At 57.9% G+C, this 15,529-nt stretch overlaps 1 protein-coding gene and 1 non-coding gene across 2 annotated transcripts in view; one reads left to right on the top strand and one right to left on the bottom strand.

Moving 5' to 3' along the window:
* Positions 1 to 15,529, top strand: part of COBL (cordon-bleu WH2 repeat protein) — a 203,270-nt gene that overhangs the window by 178,953 nt on the left and 8,788 nt on the right. Inside the window, exons 11-14 of the mRNA XM_062178958.1 lie at positions 7,546 to 7,646; positions 8,521 to 10,409; positions 11,863 to 11,982; positions 12,742 to 13,005. Of these exons, the coding sequence (XP_062034942.1) occupies positions 7,546 to 7,646; positions 8,521 to 10,409; positions 11,863 to 11,982; positions 12,742 to 13,005 (2,374 nt within the window). The remainder of the gene's footprint in view (positions 1 to 7,545; positions 7,647 to 8,520; positions 10,410 to 11,862; positions 11,983 to 12,741; positions 13,006 to 15,529) is intronic.
* Positions 307 to 427, bottom strand: LOC133750132 (small nucleolar RNA ACA64). The gene has a single exon (XR_009864652.1). It is a non-coding gene; the product is annotated as a small nucleolar RNA ACA64 (small nucleolar RNA).

The raw sequence follows: 15,529 nt of genomic DNA, 5'->3' as shown, positions 1-15,529 counted from the left end.
GCCCCTTCCATCACTCCCGTGCCTTTGTCCAGCTCTGCACCCACAGCGCATGGCCCTGCTTCCATGCTGATCCTCTTCAGCCTTCAATTTTTGCACCTTTTACATAACTTTAAGAACTGGTCAAATAAAGACTGCTGTGCAAACATAAATAGAAGGTAAGCTGGGTTCTAAAGAAAGTTTGTAAGTCAATCATGAAAATGAGCAAAGGCTTCCGTATTTTGCACATTTTGTTGCAACTGTTTCCTTATAAACCACTCATCAATTGTGTTGTCAGTCACCTTTTGTTTTATTTATTTCTTCTTGTCCACCTGTCAGGGCCTGGGTTTCACCTTCCCAAACCAGAGCAATGGGAGGTGAGTGCCTGGTGGTTCTAGGCACGGAATCTTGGCCACAGCCACGGCCACAGCCATGGCCATGGTCAAAACCTGGGTGATTTTCAGCCAACACCAAGGTCGCATTTTGTTTGTGTTGACTTTTGTCTCGTGTTTTACACACCCCGCATGGGCAGCCTCGCCCTTGCATCTGGAGCATGACCCTAAGGCTGAGTTTGTATGTCCTCACAAAGGACATCAGGCCACAGCTGCTGGCCCCGGCCTCCCTCCGGCTCCCACGGGCTGCATGTGGTCAGGATGACCCCACGCTGCCTATGTCTGTGGCAGCAGAGAACACGGTGACACTCCCTTTAGTCACTTGTCGTGCAGAAACATGGCTTTGCTCAGTGACCTCCAGGTCTGCGCTCCTGTCTGTGGCCCCTGGGGACCCACTGCGGGAGTTGGCATTGGCTCGGCTGACGCTGTCCATGGTCAGGGAATCTTGCTGATTTCTACCCAGATATGAGAGAGGTGTTCTGTGGGGCCACAGGCAGGATGCTCCCTGAGTCTCTGGATCATCCCAGCAGGAGCAGGACGTGTCACCTGCCCTCATGTGTGCCTGCCCGAGTGGAAGAGGCTGCTTGGGCAGCCTTGGAGCAGGGGAGACTTGGCGCAGTCGTCAGTACGGAGATTCTGCTCGAGGAAGCACGCAGCCTGAGCCAGACCTGGACCAAGAGGTGTGCAAGGGCTGTTGCCGTCCCGATGGAGGCCCTGGGGGTGACAGGCAGAGAGGCTGTGCACAGCTCGCCCCAGACGCAGCTGCCTTCAGGGGGACCCAGACCAGTGCCCCTGACACCTGGAGAGCAGCGGCACGAGGGTGAAGATGTGGCTCGTGGGGCTGCCCCGGGTCAGACCTGCCCCCGGGTGTCCACGGTGTGCCTTTGGGCCAGCGACTCCCCTCGGCTCAGCTTCCTCGGGGGGAAGCTGAGCTACGCAGCACTGCCCCGTGAGACCAGCGCCCAGCAGGTTGCGGGGCCTCACCAGCGCAGCCGACCTTTCACTGTGCGACACTGTTCACAGCTGACTTGCGGGGGTCTTGTGTCCTGTGTCTGACCCAGGTCACCTTCCCCTTTACGTAGAACACTTTCGCTGGAAAAATACCCAGAGGATAGACGGATGACAGATGGAGAGATGGAGGAGAGAGAGATGGTCGATGGATGGTGGAGGTAGGATGGACGGACAGACAGGCAAGATACCGCATCCCCCTCCCCCAGGCGAGGTCACAGTGGAACTGGCACGGTTTCCAAGCCCGAAACCCAAAGCCAGCCTTGCTGCATGAGGCCGTCTATCCAGCTGAGAGTAGATGTTGTGGTACTGAGTTCTGACCTTCCTTTTGGGGTAAAAGGAGCGAGTGACTAAGTGGGATGGAGGCATTTCCTTGGACAGTGGAGCCAAAATGAAACCACAGCGCTCCCAAAGACAGAGTGTAGCGTCTGCAGGTGCAGGGAGCCCCTGTGAGGCCCCCACCCTCTTCCTGGCAGCCTTAAAGTCCCTTCTCAGCCCCTGCCTGTCCGTATATGGTGGGCACGGTGGTGATAACAGTGTCTGTGGGACCCTGTGCTGCTGCCTGCAGGGCCTTAGGGACTGAGCTCTCGTGGAGGGGTTCAGAAGGGAACCAGGCCCTGGCGTCCTAGCAAATCCCACCAACCTCTGCGTCCTGAGACTTGGTCACTTTCGACATAGTTTTTGTGTTCTAGACCGTGAAGCCTCATTACTCTCTGGGTTCTGTGCTTCCTGCAACTCACTTAGACACAGTTGGCATATTCTAGGTCTGGAACTCTGAGACTGTGGGAAATTTTAGAAACATTTTATACATTATAGACCCTGTCCGGTGCCTTTGAACTTTGGGACTGTTTAAGACACATGCAAGAACTTGCACTGCCCACTACTGTGGCCACTTGCAAGGTCTGTCTGCTGAGCCCTTGGCAAGTTCTGGGTCTGAATTGAGATGTGTTTGAAGTATGAGATGTGTACCACGTCTAGAACGAAAAGCAGCCCTTTCGTTGGTTAAACTGCCTCTTGTGACACCAGCCTCCTGTATCAGAGTACTTGAGTCCCAGCTACTCTGCTTCCAGTTCTGCTAGTGCACCTGGGAAGTCAGAGGAAGATGGCTACAGTGCCTGGGCCCCGGCCCTCTATCCATATGGGAGACCAGGATGGAGTCCCTGGCCCCTGGCTTTGGCCTGGCCCGAACATCAGTGCTGCACCGTCTGCAGAGTCAACCAGTGGATGTCTGTGCACACCTGCTCGCTCTCGCACTATCTCCTCCTCCCTTGTCATGCTTTTGAATAATTAAATACATAAATCCTTAAACATTAATTTCTTACATTTGGAACTAATTCGATAATCATATGAGTTCCATCTATTTCTTTGTTCTTTAAATGTAAGTGCAGGATTTTGCATCGCACTCATGTGTGAGTGCATTGAGTTAGACACTGTTGCTCCAGCGCCCTGAGGCTTTGTGGACACAGGAAGCAGGCATGTGGGGAGCTAACCTGTGTGGCTGCACCCATTGTGCGCTGTCCAAGGCTCCATTCAAAACCCTCCGCAGGTGAAGTTGCTACCTGGGAGCGACATCTCTCTCTGCTCGGATTTTTTTTATTGAGCTGCCCTGTGCAGATCCCCTAGAGGAAGCTCAGCCACGTCAGACAGGGGCTCTGGGCAGGCTGTGCGCTCGTCTCGTGGCTCAGGTGCTTCCCACTCAGGCTGTTCTCTGCGTCTCGCTCTTCACAAATGAAAACCAAGAAACTCCCCAAGCCTCTGCTTCCCTGACGCTGGTTGGGTATGGCTGCTCCCACTTCCTGTCTGGCTGGGAGTGGGGTGAGCCCATGCTAAGGGGCCGTGCGTGCCCACCTTGGTGGGGGCAGCACCCTCTGAGCTGGACCCACAGAGGTGCCCACCCCCTGGGCTCTGTGCAGCAGGAAAGTGCCCAGTGCTGTCCCCGTCTGTCCTGTTTCATGCAGCAGTGGCCCCCGCATCTCCGCGTCCTCCACAGCAGCTGGCACCGTGGGATAGAGCTTATTCCGCACATTCAGCCTGATGGTAAAGAGTCTGTGCTATGTTTGCTCTTTGTTTTCCTACAACAGACTGTCAGTTGAGAAGCGTTGTCTGAAGCTTGGCTGTTTGGGAGTTGGGGCGGGAGGAGGGGAAGGAAGCCCGGGAGAGAAACACCTGTGCACACTTGCTGCCTGCACCCAGGCACTGCTTCCTGCCGCAGGGACTCCGGAGTGCACGCCCGGGAAGCGCTCTCCAAGCCCGGTGATGGCAGGCACACATCCTGTGCCTTATGGAAGCAGGAGGAGGGGCTGCCCCTTTGTAGCCCTTGGCAGGGAGTAAATGGTGTGAGCGAGGAGGAAAAGGTGGTATCCTGAAATCTGAAAGGAAAGCGAGGTAGAGGCATTGCCATGGGTCTTCAGCTTTGCCACAGGAGCCACCCAGGCAGCAGTCCCCGGGCCACGTGGCTCCAGGAGAAGCTGCAGAGGGTTGACAGGCCCACTGCTTCCTCCCTCCGGTGTGGGGGCGTGGCAGGCTCAGGAGACACCAACCAGGGACCACAGTGCACTGCAGCTGGCAGCTCCTCCCATGTGCCCTCTCTCTGTCTGGCAAGCAGGGCCCCAGAGCCCAGACCCACGTGGCAGTACCAGGGCGCAAGGCCAGACTGCGAAGGGGAAGGGACGTGGCCAGGAGAGCCTGGCACGGAGCAAAGGCATCGGGGCAGCCTGTAGGGGTCAGAGGAGGCAGACGCAGGGGAGGGGCGAGGCAGGAAAGAGGAGCACAGGCACTGGGCATCTGACCGAGCACCAGGTCGCCAAGCCTCGGGAGTCTGAGTGGGAAACCAGCAGGACACCGGCCTGCCCAGGCCTCTTACAGGGCAGCGGAGCCCGAGCTGAGCTGGGCGGGAGGAAGCTGGGCTCAGGCCTGGCTGCAGGGACCCCCGGTGGCTGCCAGGCTGATCCCCACAGCTGGGGTCCCCAGGCTCTCAGCAGCACCACAGAGAGCGTCACACACCCACTTGTGATGGAAGAAATACCTAAGTTCCTTTGTAGAAAGGAACTACTGAGCATTGGGGGATGCAAGGAGCCTTTTAGAACTGTGATTACCCTCTGCTCGCCAACAAGCTGGCCCGCCACTCCAGCTGCTCTGCACTGAAGCGAGTACAACTCCAGGGAAAGGCTTGCTCCTCGCTGTACTTCACGCTTTGCCGTGAGTCCTGCTGCTGGGTGGGTTTGTGCCCAGGTGGCTGCCTCCCCTGCCCACAGACCAGTGCTGTGCTGCTGGCTTCACCCTCAGCCTGCGATATTTGCATGTCTGGATTCCTTGCTGTGTGGTGCCCCCAAGCCTTGCTCTGCATTTCTGCGTAGACTCCATGGTCCTCGTGCAGGCTGCACGTGTTAGAGCTCGCCACGTGGATGCCATGAACTTGGCTGTGTGCAGATTTTGCCTTCTATGGGATCACGTCCTTACAGGGAGCTATCAAGAGACAATGGACAGAGCCCTCAGCTAAAAGTGCCTTTTTTCCACTTCCAAAGCTGCTTTATATAGCAATCCCCCTTTCTTCCTTTACCGTACAGTTCGTTACATTTTTAAATGCAAATACTCTGATGTGGATTTTTGAAGCCCTCACACGCCATGAAAGCGAAAAACATGACTTGAGCAAAATGCACTTGGTAATTAAAGGCCAAGGACAGGCAGTTGGAGGGGCCGACACGCACCTCCGTGGCCCCTGCTAATTGGTCTGCAGGCACACAGCTCCAGCCGGCCCCTTTGTCCAGCCTGTCACAGGCCATTAGCCGAGGCGGATCTGGAAGCCACGTCTTGGCTCCCGAATGGACCTCGTCACCGAGTAAGAAAGACTTGTTGATCGGAACGAGACCCGTGCTGCGGAAGCGAGGGCTGTGCGGAGCTGTTCCGGCTTCATTATCTGGGCCTGATGAGCAGCGACGGAAGTGGGCCCTCGTGTTAACAGTCGGCGGCAGAGTCCTCCGCTTCCGCCGCGGGTGCACAATCGCAGATGAGCTCTGTGTCCACGCACAATGGGAGGAGGGCAGCAGGAGCCCTGCGAGGACAGCTCTCCAATTGTTCCGGCAGCAGTGTCTCGCCGATGCCCCTGTCCCTGTGACGCACATCGGGCCAGACCTGGCGGCTGGGCAGGCGGGCGGCCATCGCCCGGACACCCTGTGCTGTGGGGAGCCCCAGCTCCCCAGACGTGGCTGGGCCACCACCAGGCTCTGGAACAGGCACACCTGGGGTGGATGCCAGGGCGACCGGGGCAGCTTCCTGCCCGCACGATGGTGACAACTGCACTCGTTGCCCGACGCATTGCTCCTGGGGGTTGTAATAAGATGATTCGCAGAGAGGAGCCGCGTTCAGGCCTGGCACGTGGTGGCTGCACACTTTGGTGAAGGCACACGGGCCAGGCTGGGCCACCAGGACCTTCCCAGGAAGCCTCTGCAAAGGGCTGCAGGAAAAGAGTAGAAGCTGTCACCGTCGTCATGGACCTTGTGTCCCCCTTGAAGGAGCCCATGCAGCTCAGCTCTGCGGGTGGCTCGGTCAGCGCCCCACACCTGTCCCCTCCACCACCTGCCCCAGGCTCTGCTGTGGAGGAGGGGCACGAGTTCGTAGTGCTGGCAGGGGCTCCGGGCACCTGCCTGCCTCTCCCGGGGCCTCCTGACAGCAAGCACCCCCCGCTGCTGCCTTTGACCAGGGCCTCAGGACACCAGGAAAAACAGGAGTGCTCTGGGGCGAAGTGGGACGTGGACCAGCCCCTGGCCACCACCTGAGTGTGCAAGCTCAGCAGCCGCGGCCTCTTTCCTGCCCGTGCTCGTGCAGCACAGGTGTGCAAACCTGCCCTCGCGGCACAGGGCCTGGTCTTTGGGCAGTCAACTCAAACAGACTTCAGAGGGAGTGGGCCTGGGGGGTGGGTGATCTACCTCACTGGAGCACCACACTCTACGCATCTCACACATGCACACACACACCTCATCCAGCACACTTGTACACACATGTGCTACACATCACACAGACCACATCCAACAGGGTGTACACACATATACTGCATATCACACACGTGCAGCACATGTGTGCCCACATACGTCACAGACCACACATCACAACCAGAGTGCATGTACATACACCACAGAGCACACACACACACACAGCACAGGTGTATGCACAGCCATACACTGCACACTATGCATCACACACACCCATGCACACACATACCACAACCACACAAACCACATCCAACATTGGTGTACACACACATACTGCATATCACACATGTGCAGCACATGTGTGCCCACATACATCACAGACCACACATCACACACATCACAACCAGAGTGCATGTACATACACCACAGAGCACACACACACACAACACACACAGCACAGGTGTATGCACAGCCATACACTGCACACTATGCCACACACACCCACGCACACACACACCACAATCACACAGACCACGTCCAACATGGGTGTACACATACTTCATATCACAAATGTGCAGCACATGTGTGCCCACATACGTCACAGACCACACATCACAACCAGAGTGCATGTACATACACCACAGAGCACACACACACACACAGCACAGGTATATGCACAGCCATACACTGCACACTATGCATCACACACACCCATGCACACACACACACCACAACCACACAAACCACATCCAACATTGGTGTACACACACATACTGCATATCACACATGTGCAGCACATGTGTGCCCACATATGTCACAGACCACACATCACACATAATCACCAGCATGCATGTTCAAACAGCACACATACGTGGACCCCATCAAACACATATGCACACAGGTACACCTCACATAACACACAGCTAATTGAGCATGGGTGTACATACACACCACACAGCACACACACAGCACATGCACTGTGCACATGCATACACCACACAGCACACAGACACCACACACCATGCCGTGTATGTCACGTCCCTCTTGTACTCACAACATCTACAATGCATTATGTACATACGTGCATGTACACACATCACACCGGCACACCGCACAGAACGTACACATGCACAGCGTGTCCGGGGTGCAGTGGGCATGGGCCTGTGCTCAGATCTTTCCGGAGAGGAGCACGTTGCATCCACCCTCAGAGCACTGAGCTCCCTGCCTTTCTGTCTCCCTAGAGCAGGAAGAGTGGCCACCGCCACAGGCGACGGCGACAGCGACTTCCTCCTTGTGGGCCAGTTCCAGAGAGCACTGGTGGAGTTTGAGGGAGACACGGAAGGTGAGAACCAGCAGCCTTGGAGCACAGAGGGGACAGCTGCCCTGGTGGAGCCCACGGCAGGGTGGGCGGAAGTCATCAGAAGAACCCCAGCTGACAGCTGCAGGGGACAGCCCTGGAGTGGGCGTGGGTTCCTGATGGACGGCTGTTCTGGGCCCTGGGCAGCCTCGTGGACCTCCCTGCAGGTGGTGTGCTTTGCATGTTCTGTGTTTGGACAGAAAGGTCTAGAACACGAGATGAGTTAGCGAGATGCAGAGTGGCACAGAGCAGAGACTTCTGCCTGTCTGGGCCTCTCGTAGCACACTGTCCGTGGGTGCCTCCATGGGACACAGACCTGTGAGGCCGCAGCAGGTGCATGCTGTCTCCCTGGACAGCTCCAGGCTCTCCCAGATGAGCCACACCCTTCTCTCCAAGGGAATGAGAAATCATGTCTTGGCCAAGGCTCCAAACCAACCCAAAGGAAGGAAGGGAAGTAGAAAACTGCCCTGGGGATGGGGTTGTCGCGCTGAGTCCCAGCCCCACCCCCTGGCTGCTGTGAGTTTGCAGGCTCAGGCTCAGCTGGAGGAGGCCCAGAGGCCTGGCCACCTGGCTCACTCAGAAGTGTGTGTCCTGGGGACCCGAGCAAGACGGGGCCAACCCAGAACCCTCTCTCCTTCCCTGTGTGCTGGCAGTTTCTCCAGGGATCGCAGTGCACAAGCTGGTCCCTAAGTTGACCTGTGTCACAGCCGTGTCCCTGAGCTTGAAACCCCTGCGTCTGCAGCAGGTTTTCGGGCTGAGAAGTAGCCTCAGAGGGCCATGGGTAGCTGCAGCCGTGATGGGACTGGGCTGGGGACTACATGCGTTGCTGGCAGTGACCTGCACTTGTCCTTCCTGGCAGACATGGAGGAGAGCTACGGGACAGACAGCAACTCGCTGACCAGCTCCAGCACTGGCGAATCCCACCACAGTGCGCGGGAGGCCCCGGCCTCTGATGGTGACGCGGATGCAATCCCGGTGACCTTCATAGGGGAGGTTCCTGACGATCCCTTGGACCTGGGCGTGTTTTGCAACAGAAACAACAATGCCGGCTCCTTCGACACAGAGGATGCCGCCAGCAGGAGGGCACACCTGTCCCCGTTCCAGGCTGGGCACAGCCAGCCCCATGCCAGGGTGAGCACAGCGGGGCCTGACCCACAGGCTCCTTCCCGCGACGCATCAGCCACATCTGCCACCCACAGAAACGGGCACTCAGCTGCAGCGGGGCCCCTGGGGACAGCTTTTGCTTCCAGGCTTCATGCTGATGAGCGCAACATGGAGAAAGACCCGGCACGTGGCCCTGCCTGTGGTGAGAAGACGCAGGCCACAGAGAACACGAGGCCCCCGGCCCTGACCGGGAAGGACAGCAGGGCCAGCAGTGCCATCTCAGCCCCGCTGGCCTGGTACCAACAAGGCCAAACCCCCGGGGGAAGCTATGGCCTCCGCCACGGCCTCACCACCTACAAAATCGTCCCAGCCAAGTCGGAGACGAGGCGCTACAACAGAGCAGGGTCCCTGTCCTTGGGTGCCATCATGATCGACGAGCTCGGGGACCTGGTGAGTCCCCACACAAACACCAGGACCATCTCCTCGGCCCCATCCCCTCCAGACGCAGACCCTCAGCCCGTCGAAAAGGTCAGAGAGTTCTGGAGGTGCAACTCCATGGACAAGCCCTCGGGCCCGACCAAGAGACCCCTCCCTGCCTCCACCTCCGTCCCCCCCTCCACCTGCACCTCCGCCCCCACCTCGGCCTCTGTCGTGCTGGCCCAGCCGCTGCACCCCGACGGCCGGCCGAGAGCAGTGAACACGCCCACAGCACCGCGGCCACAGTCTGCTGCCCAGGAAGCTGGCACGCACCTGGAGGAGGGGAGGAGCCGGCCGCTATCGCTCTCCGTGGTCACTTGTCACACGCAGGTGCCAGCCACTGGCAGCACGGAGGTTATGTTCCCCAGGCCCCAGAGGAGAACGTCCAGCCAGTATGTGGCCTCCGCCATAGCCAGGCGGATAGGGCCCCCGAAGGCCCAGCAGCACGGCAGTTCTGAGAAGAGCCACGCAGGCCGAGCACCAGCGCCGGCTGCACAGCCTCTGCTTGCCCCCTGCCTGTCCTCAGAGACGCAGGGACACAAAGGCAGTGCTGAGCAGACCTGTGTGGTGGGATCAGCCGCGGGAGCCCACCCTCGAGGGGACATCTGCAGCCCGCAAGGAAAGCCGTCGTCTCCTGGGGACAGTCTCCCCAGCGTCCCCATAGGGTCCGGCTTCCCGCGAGGCGGATCTTCCCGGAGGGATCATGTTTCTGTGGAGCAGGCTTGTGGTTTCACTGGGAAGCAAAGCACCAGGAACCAGAAGCCTGGCACAGCGTCCGACCCCGTGTGCCCACGGAACGGGGCACGCCCTCTGACCCAGCAGGTGGCAGACACCCAGGCCCCCTCGGGCACGGTGCTGCTGAACGGCTCCGCCTGGGCTCTAGGCAGCCGTGGGCTTCCAGGCCCGCCCTCGGGCTCCGGCACTGAGCATGGAAGGGCTGTCAGTCAGCTCTCAGTGGGTCAGTGTGTGAGCCCAGGAAGCAAGGACACACCGCAGCCCTTACCCAGCAATGTGCACGACACAGACGGGGCCCCGCCCCTCAGCATCTTTGGGCCGAAGAAGAAGTTCAGACCTGTGGTCCAGAGGCCGGTTCCGGAGGACACGTCCCTGCACAGCGCCCTGATGCAGGCCATCGTCTCTGCCGGGGGGACACACACGCTGCGCAAGGTGATGCTCAGGCTGGCCCAGGGGTGCGCAGGGTGGGGACTCGGACGGGACAGATAGCCTTGGGGTTTAAGGCATGGGTCTCATTTCACCCAGAATTCCTGCCCAGCTCCCTCCCTCCAGCATGATTGAGTAGACCCTCGAGAGGCTGGAATCAGGGGTTTTACTGCACCCACATCCTCTCCGGGCCCCCCGAGGCCTTGAGACAAAGATGTGTCAGTTGCGGTGCAGGCTGGGCCAAGGAGTCCGAGGATGGCAGGGAGGCGTTGGGGCGGGGGGGGGACTGAGCATTTTTGAGTCTCTGGGCCAAGTGTCCTTGTGTCTCAGAGTCCCTGGGCCGAGTGTTCCTGAATCTCTGAGTCCCTGGGGCCCAGCGTCCCTGGGAGCAAGTGAGCGAGAAACGCAGGGTCGGCTTCCCAAGCGGCCACAGGGGGCTGTGTTCTGGGGCTTGTTTCTCCGGTGAGCCTCCGAGGCTGTGCCTGCCTGGCCTGGGTAGGATCAGTCGCTGATGTGGTACAGCGTGGCCACGCTAGGCAGTCCAGAGCCACGGTGACCATGGGAGGGGAAGCTGGGTTTTCTCTAAGCAGAACAGGCACTGTAAGATGAGCCTGGAGAAGCAAGCAGTCGAGAACACAGGCACCATGCCCCACGCTGCAGGGGGAGGGTGGCACGGAGAGCGTGAGCGACCTGGGCGGTAGCTGGAGTGTGCCAGGCCCACAGGCGCACGTGCCCACCCCCGGGCTCAGCTGGAGTGTCATTCAGAAGCAGCAGGAGCTGTCAGGACCTGCCCCCCAGGCCTGGGCACTCGGTGCATCACAGATGCGCTGGCATTCTGGCACGGAGCCAACCCCCTCACCAGGAGCCATTTCCTCAGTCTGGCAAGTGAGGAGCCGGGGTGCAGCCAAGGGACCTGGCCGAGGCCCCAGCCTGGCTGGGCCCGGGGCTCCCACCCGGGGCTGTGTGCGCTGCTCAGCCGTGGGAGGCTGGGTCTAGTGACAGGGGTGATGGGATGCTCAGAGGCCGTGATTTGGTGCAAACCCAAGTACGCAGCGTTTGATTCCGACTCAGATGCCCCATGACTTATGCTCCAGCCGTGTCCCAGGAACCTACTCCTATGTGGGAAATGTCAGTCAAACAAAGACTGACTGCTCCTACCCTACCAAGGCTGAGCCCAGCCTGCCTTAAATGTGCCCAAAACCCTGAGAGCAGCCTGTGGAGGGGCAGACTGTCACATGGAACACCTGCTTCCAAAGAGACGTTCATGAGCCCCTAAAGCTTATCGACCCTGCACTGAAGGTGAAAGCTAGCACAGTGGCCCAGTCGAACCATGGGAAGCCAGGGGCCATCTGTGTGCCCGTCCTGGTGATAACGGCCACACATTGCTTCCCTTGGCGCCGCCCTCAGTCCCGTCCCCGCATGTCCTGACTACCGTGTGCTGACGCTGTGACTGCTTCAGACCGCAGAGCTCAACGTGGAGCGAGGGCCCAAGAAGCCATCCTACACAGAGGCAGAGAGTGAGCGGTCAGCGCTGCTCGCGGCCATCCGAGGGCACAGCGGCTCCCGAAGCCTGAGGAAGGTAAGGACGGGGCTCTGCCGTCACGAGTAACCCACCCTCTGGCCCTGTCCAGGGAGACGCCGGCATCGGGATGGGCGCCCACTGCAGGAGATAGGGCTCCTGCACACTTGCACACTGTCTGTGGAGAACCAGCACTTTCCCAGTCCCTTCAACACCGAGGCGCTGGGTGCACATGCAGGACGGCCGCTGTCTGCCTGGAGCCCCAGGTTTTTCATGACCTCGGGAGTCCATGCAGACTGAGTTAGGGGCGGCTTCCAGGCACCAATTTTCAGAGCAGGGCGACTGGACGCTAAGGCTGGGTCTCAGGCTGCTGCCTCAACAAGGCGCCAGATGTGTGTGCGCAGCTTCTGCTCTGTGAGGTCGGGGTTCTCAGGCATGACTGCCAAATCCTGGCCTCTGTGACCTGGGGCCTGGCCGCAGCTCAGCCATCGGGCAGACTGAACATCCTGGGCCTGCCGCAGGTGAGTTCTTCCAGAACCAAGACTGGGCTGACTGCGCTGCCCTCTGAGGAAGGACCTTGGGGCGGGTGCCACTGACCCAGCCCATCCCAGCTGTGACAGATGGAACAGCACAGCCTGGAGCCAAGAGCACGGTGCTGGCAGGTGCAGCGTCTGGTGAGGGCCACTTTCTCCCTAGGCATCCAAGTGTGGTGGAAAGCACTGGGGGGCAACCTGGGGTCTCTCACACTTGCACTTATGCCAGCTGTGAGCCTGTCACTCTTAGGAATCTAGGGGCAGTCATTCGACTTCTCCCTACCAGGTGTCATCCTCGGCCTCTGAGGAACTCCAGATCTTCCGAGATGCCGCGCGCTCTGCAGCAGGCCCAGGGGACCCTTGGCAGGAAGACCCGGCCCCTCCACCCCCACCAGCCCTGCCACCCCCTGCCCTGCCAGCCTCCCGAGCTCTCTCTGCATCAGGGGCAGCCTCCAGGTCCAGCACAGGCACTCTCGACAACCCGGTGGACGCCAGGCAGGCCCTGATGGACGCCATCCGCTCCGGCACAGGGGCTGCGAGGTTGAAAAAGGTGAGCATGTGTGGGGGGATGAGAGAAGCAGAGGTGCCCTCGATTGGAACACACCTGTCTGTGGGAGGAGCCGCAGGGTAGTCACAGGTAGGGCAGGAGAGCGCTGAGGTCGTGCGTCCCTCACACCTGAGGGTGAGAGAGGTAGGTGCAGGCTTCCATGCACAGGGGAGACTGGGAGAAAGCCCGCCTCCTGCACACCAGATGCCTGCCACAGTCCTCCTCAGACAGAGGTGGGTACCAAATTGCACTCCTATCCCCCGTGTGCTCCTGCTCTAACCCATTCTTGGGACTGGTCCTGGACAGGCTGAGGATAATCCAGGGTGAGTCCCTTAGTGCTCAGGACACAAACCCATAGTTACCAGCCTACAGTGAGACTGCTGCCTCCCTCCGTCTCTCCCTCCCTCCCCTCCCTTCCTTCCACCTGTTACCTGCCTGTTCATTTGTCTGTGTGTGGTTCCATCTACTCTAGCTTTTCCTTTCACCCATCCATTCACCATCCATTCATCCATGTATCCCTCTATCCAGCCACCCATCTGTCCCTCTGTCTATCCATCCATCATCGACTCATCTATCCAGCCAGCCAGCCATCTTTCCAGCCATCCACGTATCCACCCATCCATCCAGCTATACATCCAGTTCATGTGTATCTATCCTTCCACCCATCCATCCACCCATCCATACATCCAGTTCATGCATGTATCCATCCTTCTATCCATCTATCCATCTGTACATCCATCTACACATCCAGTTCGTGTGTGTATCCATCCTTCCATCCATCCACCCATCCACCCATCCGTCTGTCCATCCCTCAGCCCATCTGTCTATCCACCCATCCATCCACCCATCCATCTATACATCCAGTTCATGTGTATCCATCCTTCCACTCATCCATCCACCCATCCACCCATCCATACATCCAGTTCATGCATGTATCCATCCATCCACCCATCCATCCACCCATCAATACATCCAGTTCGTGTGTGTATCCATCCTTCTATCCATCTATCCATCTGTGCACCCATTTATACATCCAGTTCATGCATGTATCCATCCATCCACCCATCCATCTACACATCCAGTTCGTGTGTGTATCCATCCTTCCATCCATCCACCCATCCACCCATCCGTCTGTCCATCCCTCAGCCCATCTGTCTATCCACCCATCCATCCACCCATCCATCTATACATCCAGTTCATGTGTATCCATCCTTCCATCCATCTATCCACCCATCCATCCACCCATCAATACATCCAGTTCGTGTGTGTATCCATCGTTCTATCCATCTATCCATCTGTACATCCATCTACACATCCAGTTCGTGTGTGTATCCATCCTTCCACTCATCCATCCACCCATCCACCCATCCATACATCCAGTTCATGCATGTATCCATCCATCCACCCATCCATCCACCCATCAATACATCCAGTTCGTGTGTGTATCCATCCTTCTATCCATCTATCCATCTGTGCACCCATTTATACATCCAGTTCATGCATGTATCCATCCATCCACCCATCCATCTACACATCCAGTTCGTGTGTGTATCCATCCTTCCATCCATCCACCCATCCACCCATCCGTCTGTCCATCCCTCAGCCCATCTGTCTATCCACCCATCCATCTATACATCCAGTTCATGTGTATCCATCCTTCCATCCATCTATCCACCCATCCATCCACCCATCAATACATCCAGTTCGTGTGTGTATCCATCGTTCTATCCATCTATCCATCTGTACATCCATCTACACATCCAGTTCGTGTGTGTATCCATCCTTCCACCCATCCATCCATCCATCCACCCATCCATACATCCAGTTCATGCATGTATCCATCCATCCACCCATCCATCCACCCATCAATACATCCAGTTCGTGTGTGTATCCATCCTTCTATCCATCTATCCATCTGTGCACCCATTTATACATCCAGTTCATGCATGTATCCATCCATCCACCCATCCATCTACACATCCAGTTCGTGTGTGTATCCATCCTTCCATCCATCCACCCATCCACCCATCTGTCTGTCCATCCCTCAGCCCATCTGTCTATCCACCCATCCATCCACCCATCCATCTATACATCCAGTTCATGTGTATCCATCCTTCCATCCATCTATCCACCCATCCATCCACCCATCAATACATCCAGTTCGTGTGTGTATCCATCGTTCTATCCATCTATCCATCTGTACATCCATTTATACATCCAGTTCATGCATGTATCCATCCATCCACCCATCCATCTACACATCCAGTTCATGTGTATCCATCCTTCCATCCATCCGCCCACCCATCCCTCAGTCCATCTGTCTATCCACCCATCCATCTATACATCCAGTTCATGTGTATCCATCCTTCCATCCATCCGCCCACCCATCCCTCAGTCCATCTGTCTATCCACCCATCCATCTATACATCCAGTTCATGTGTATCCATCCTTCCATCCATCCGCCCACCCATCCCTCAGTCCATCTGTCTATCCACCCATCCATCTATACATCCAGTTCATGTGTATC

Source organism: Lepus europaeus, chromosome 20, assembly GCF_033115175.1.
Source record: "Lepus europaeus isolate LE1 chromosome 20, mLepTim1.pri, whole genome shotgun sequence".
NCBI lineage: Eukaryota > Metazoa > Chordata > Mammalia > Lagomorpha > Leporidae > Lepus > Lepus europaeus.
This window is presented reverse-complemented; position numbering and strand designations above follow the sequence as displayed.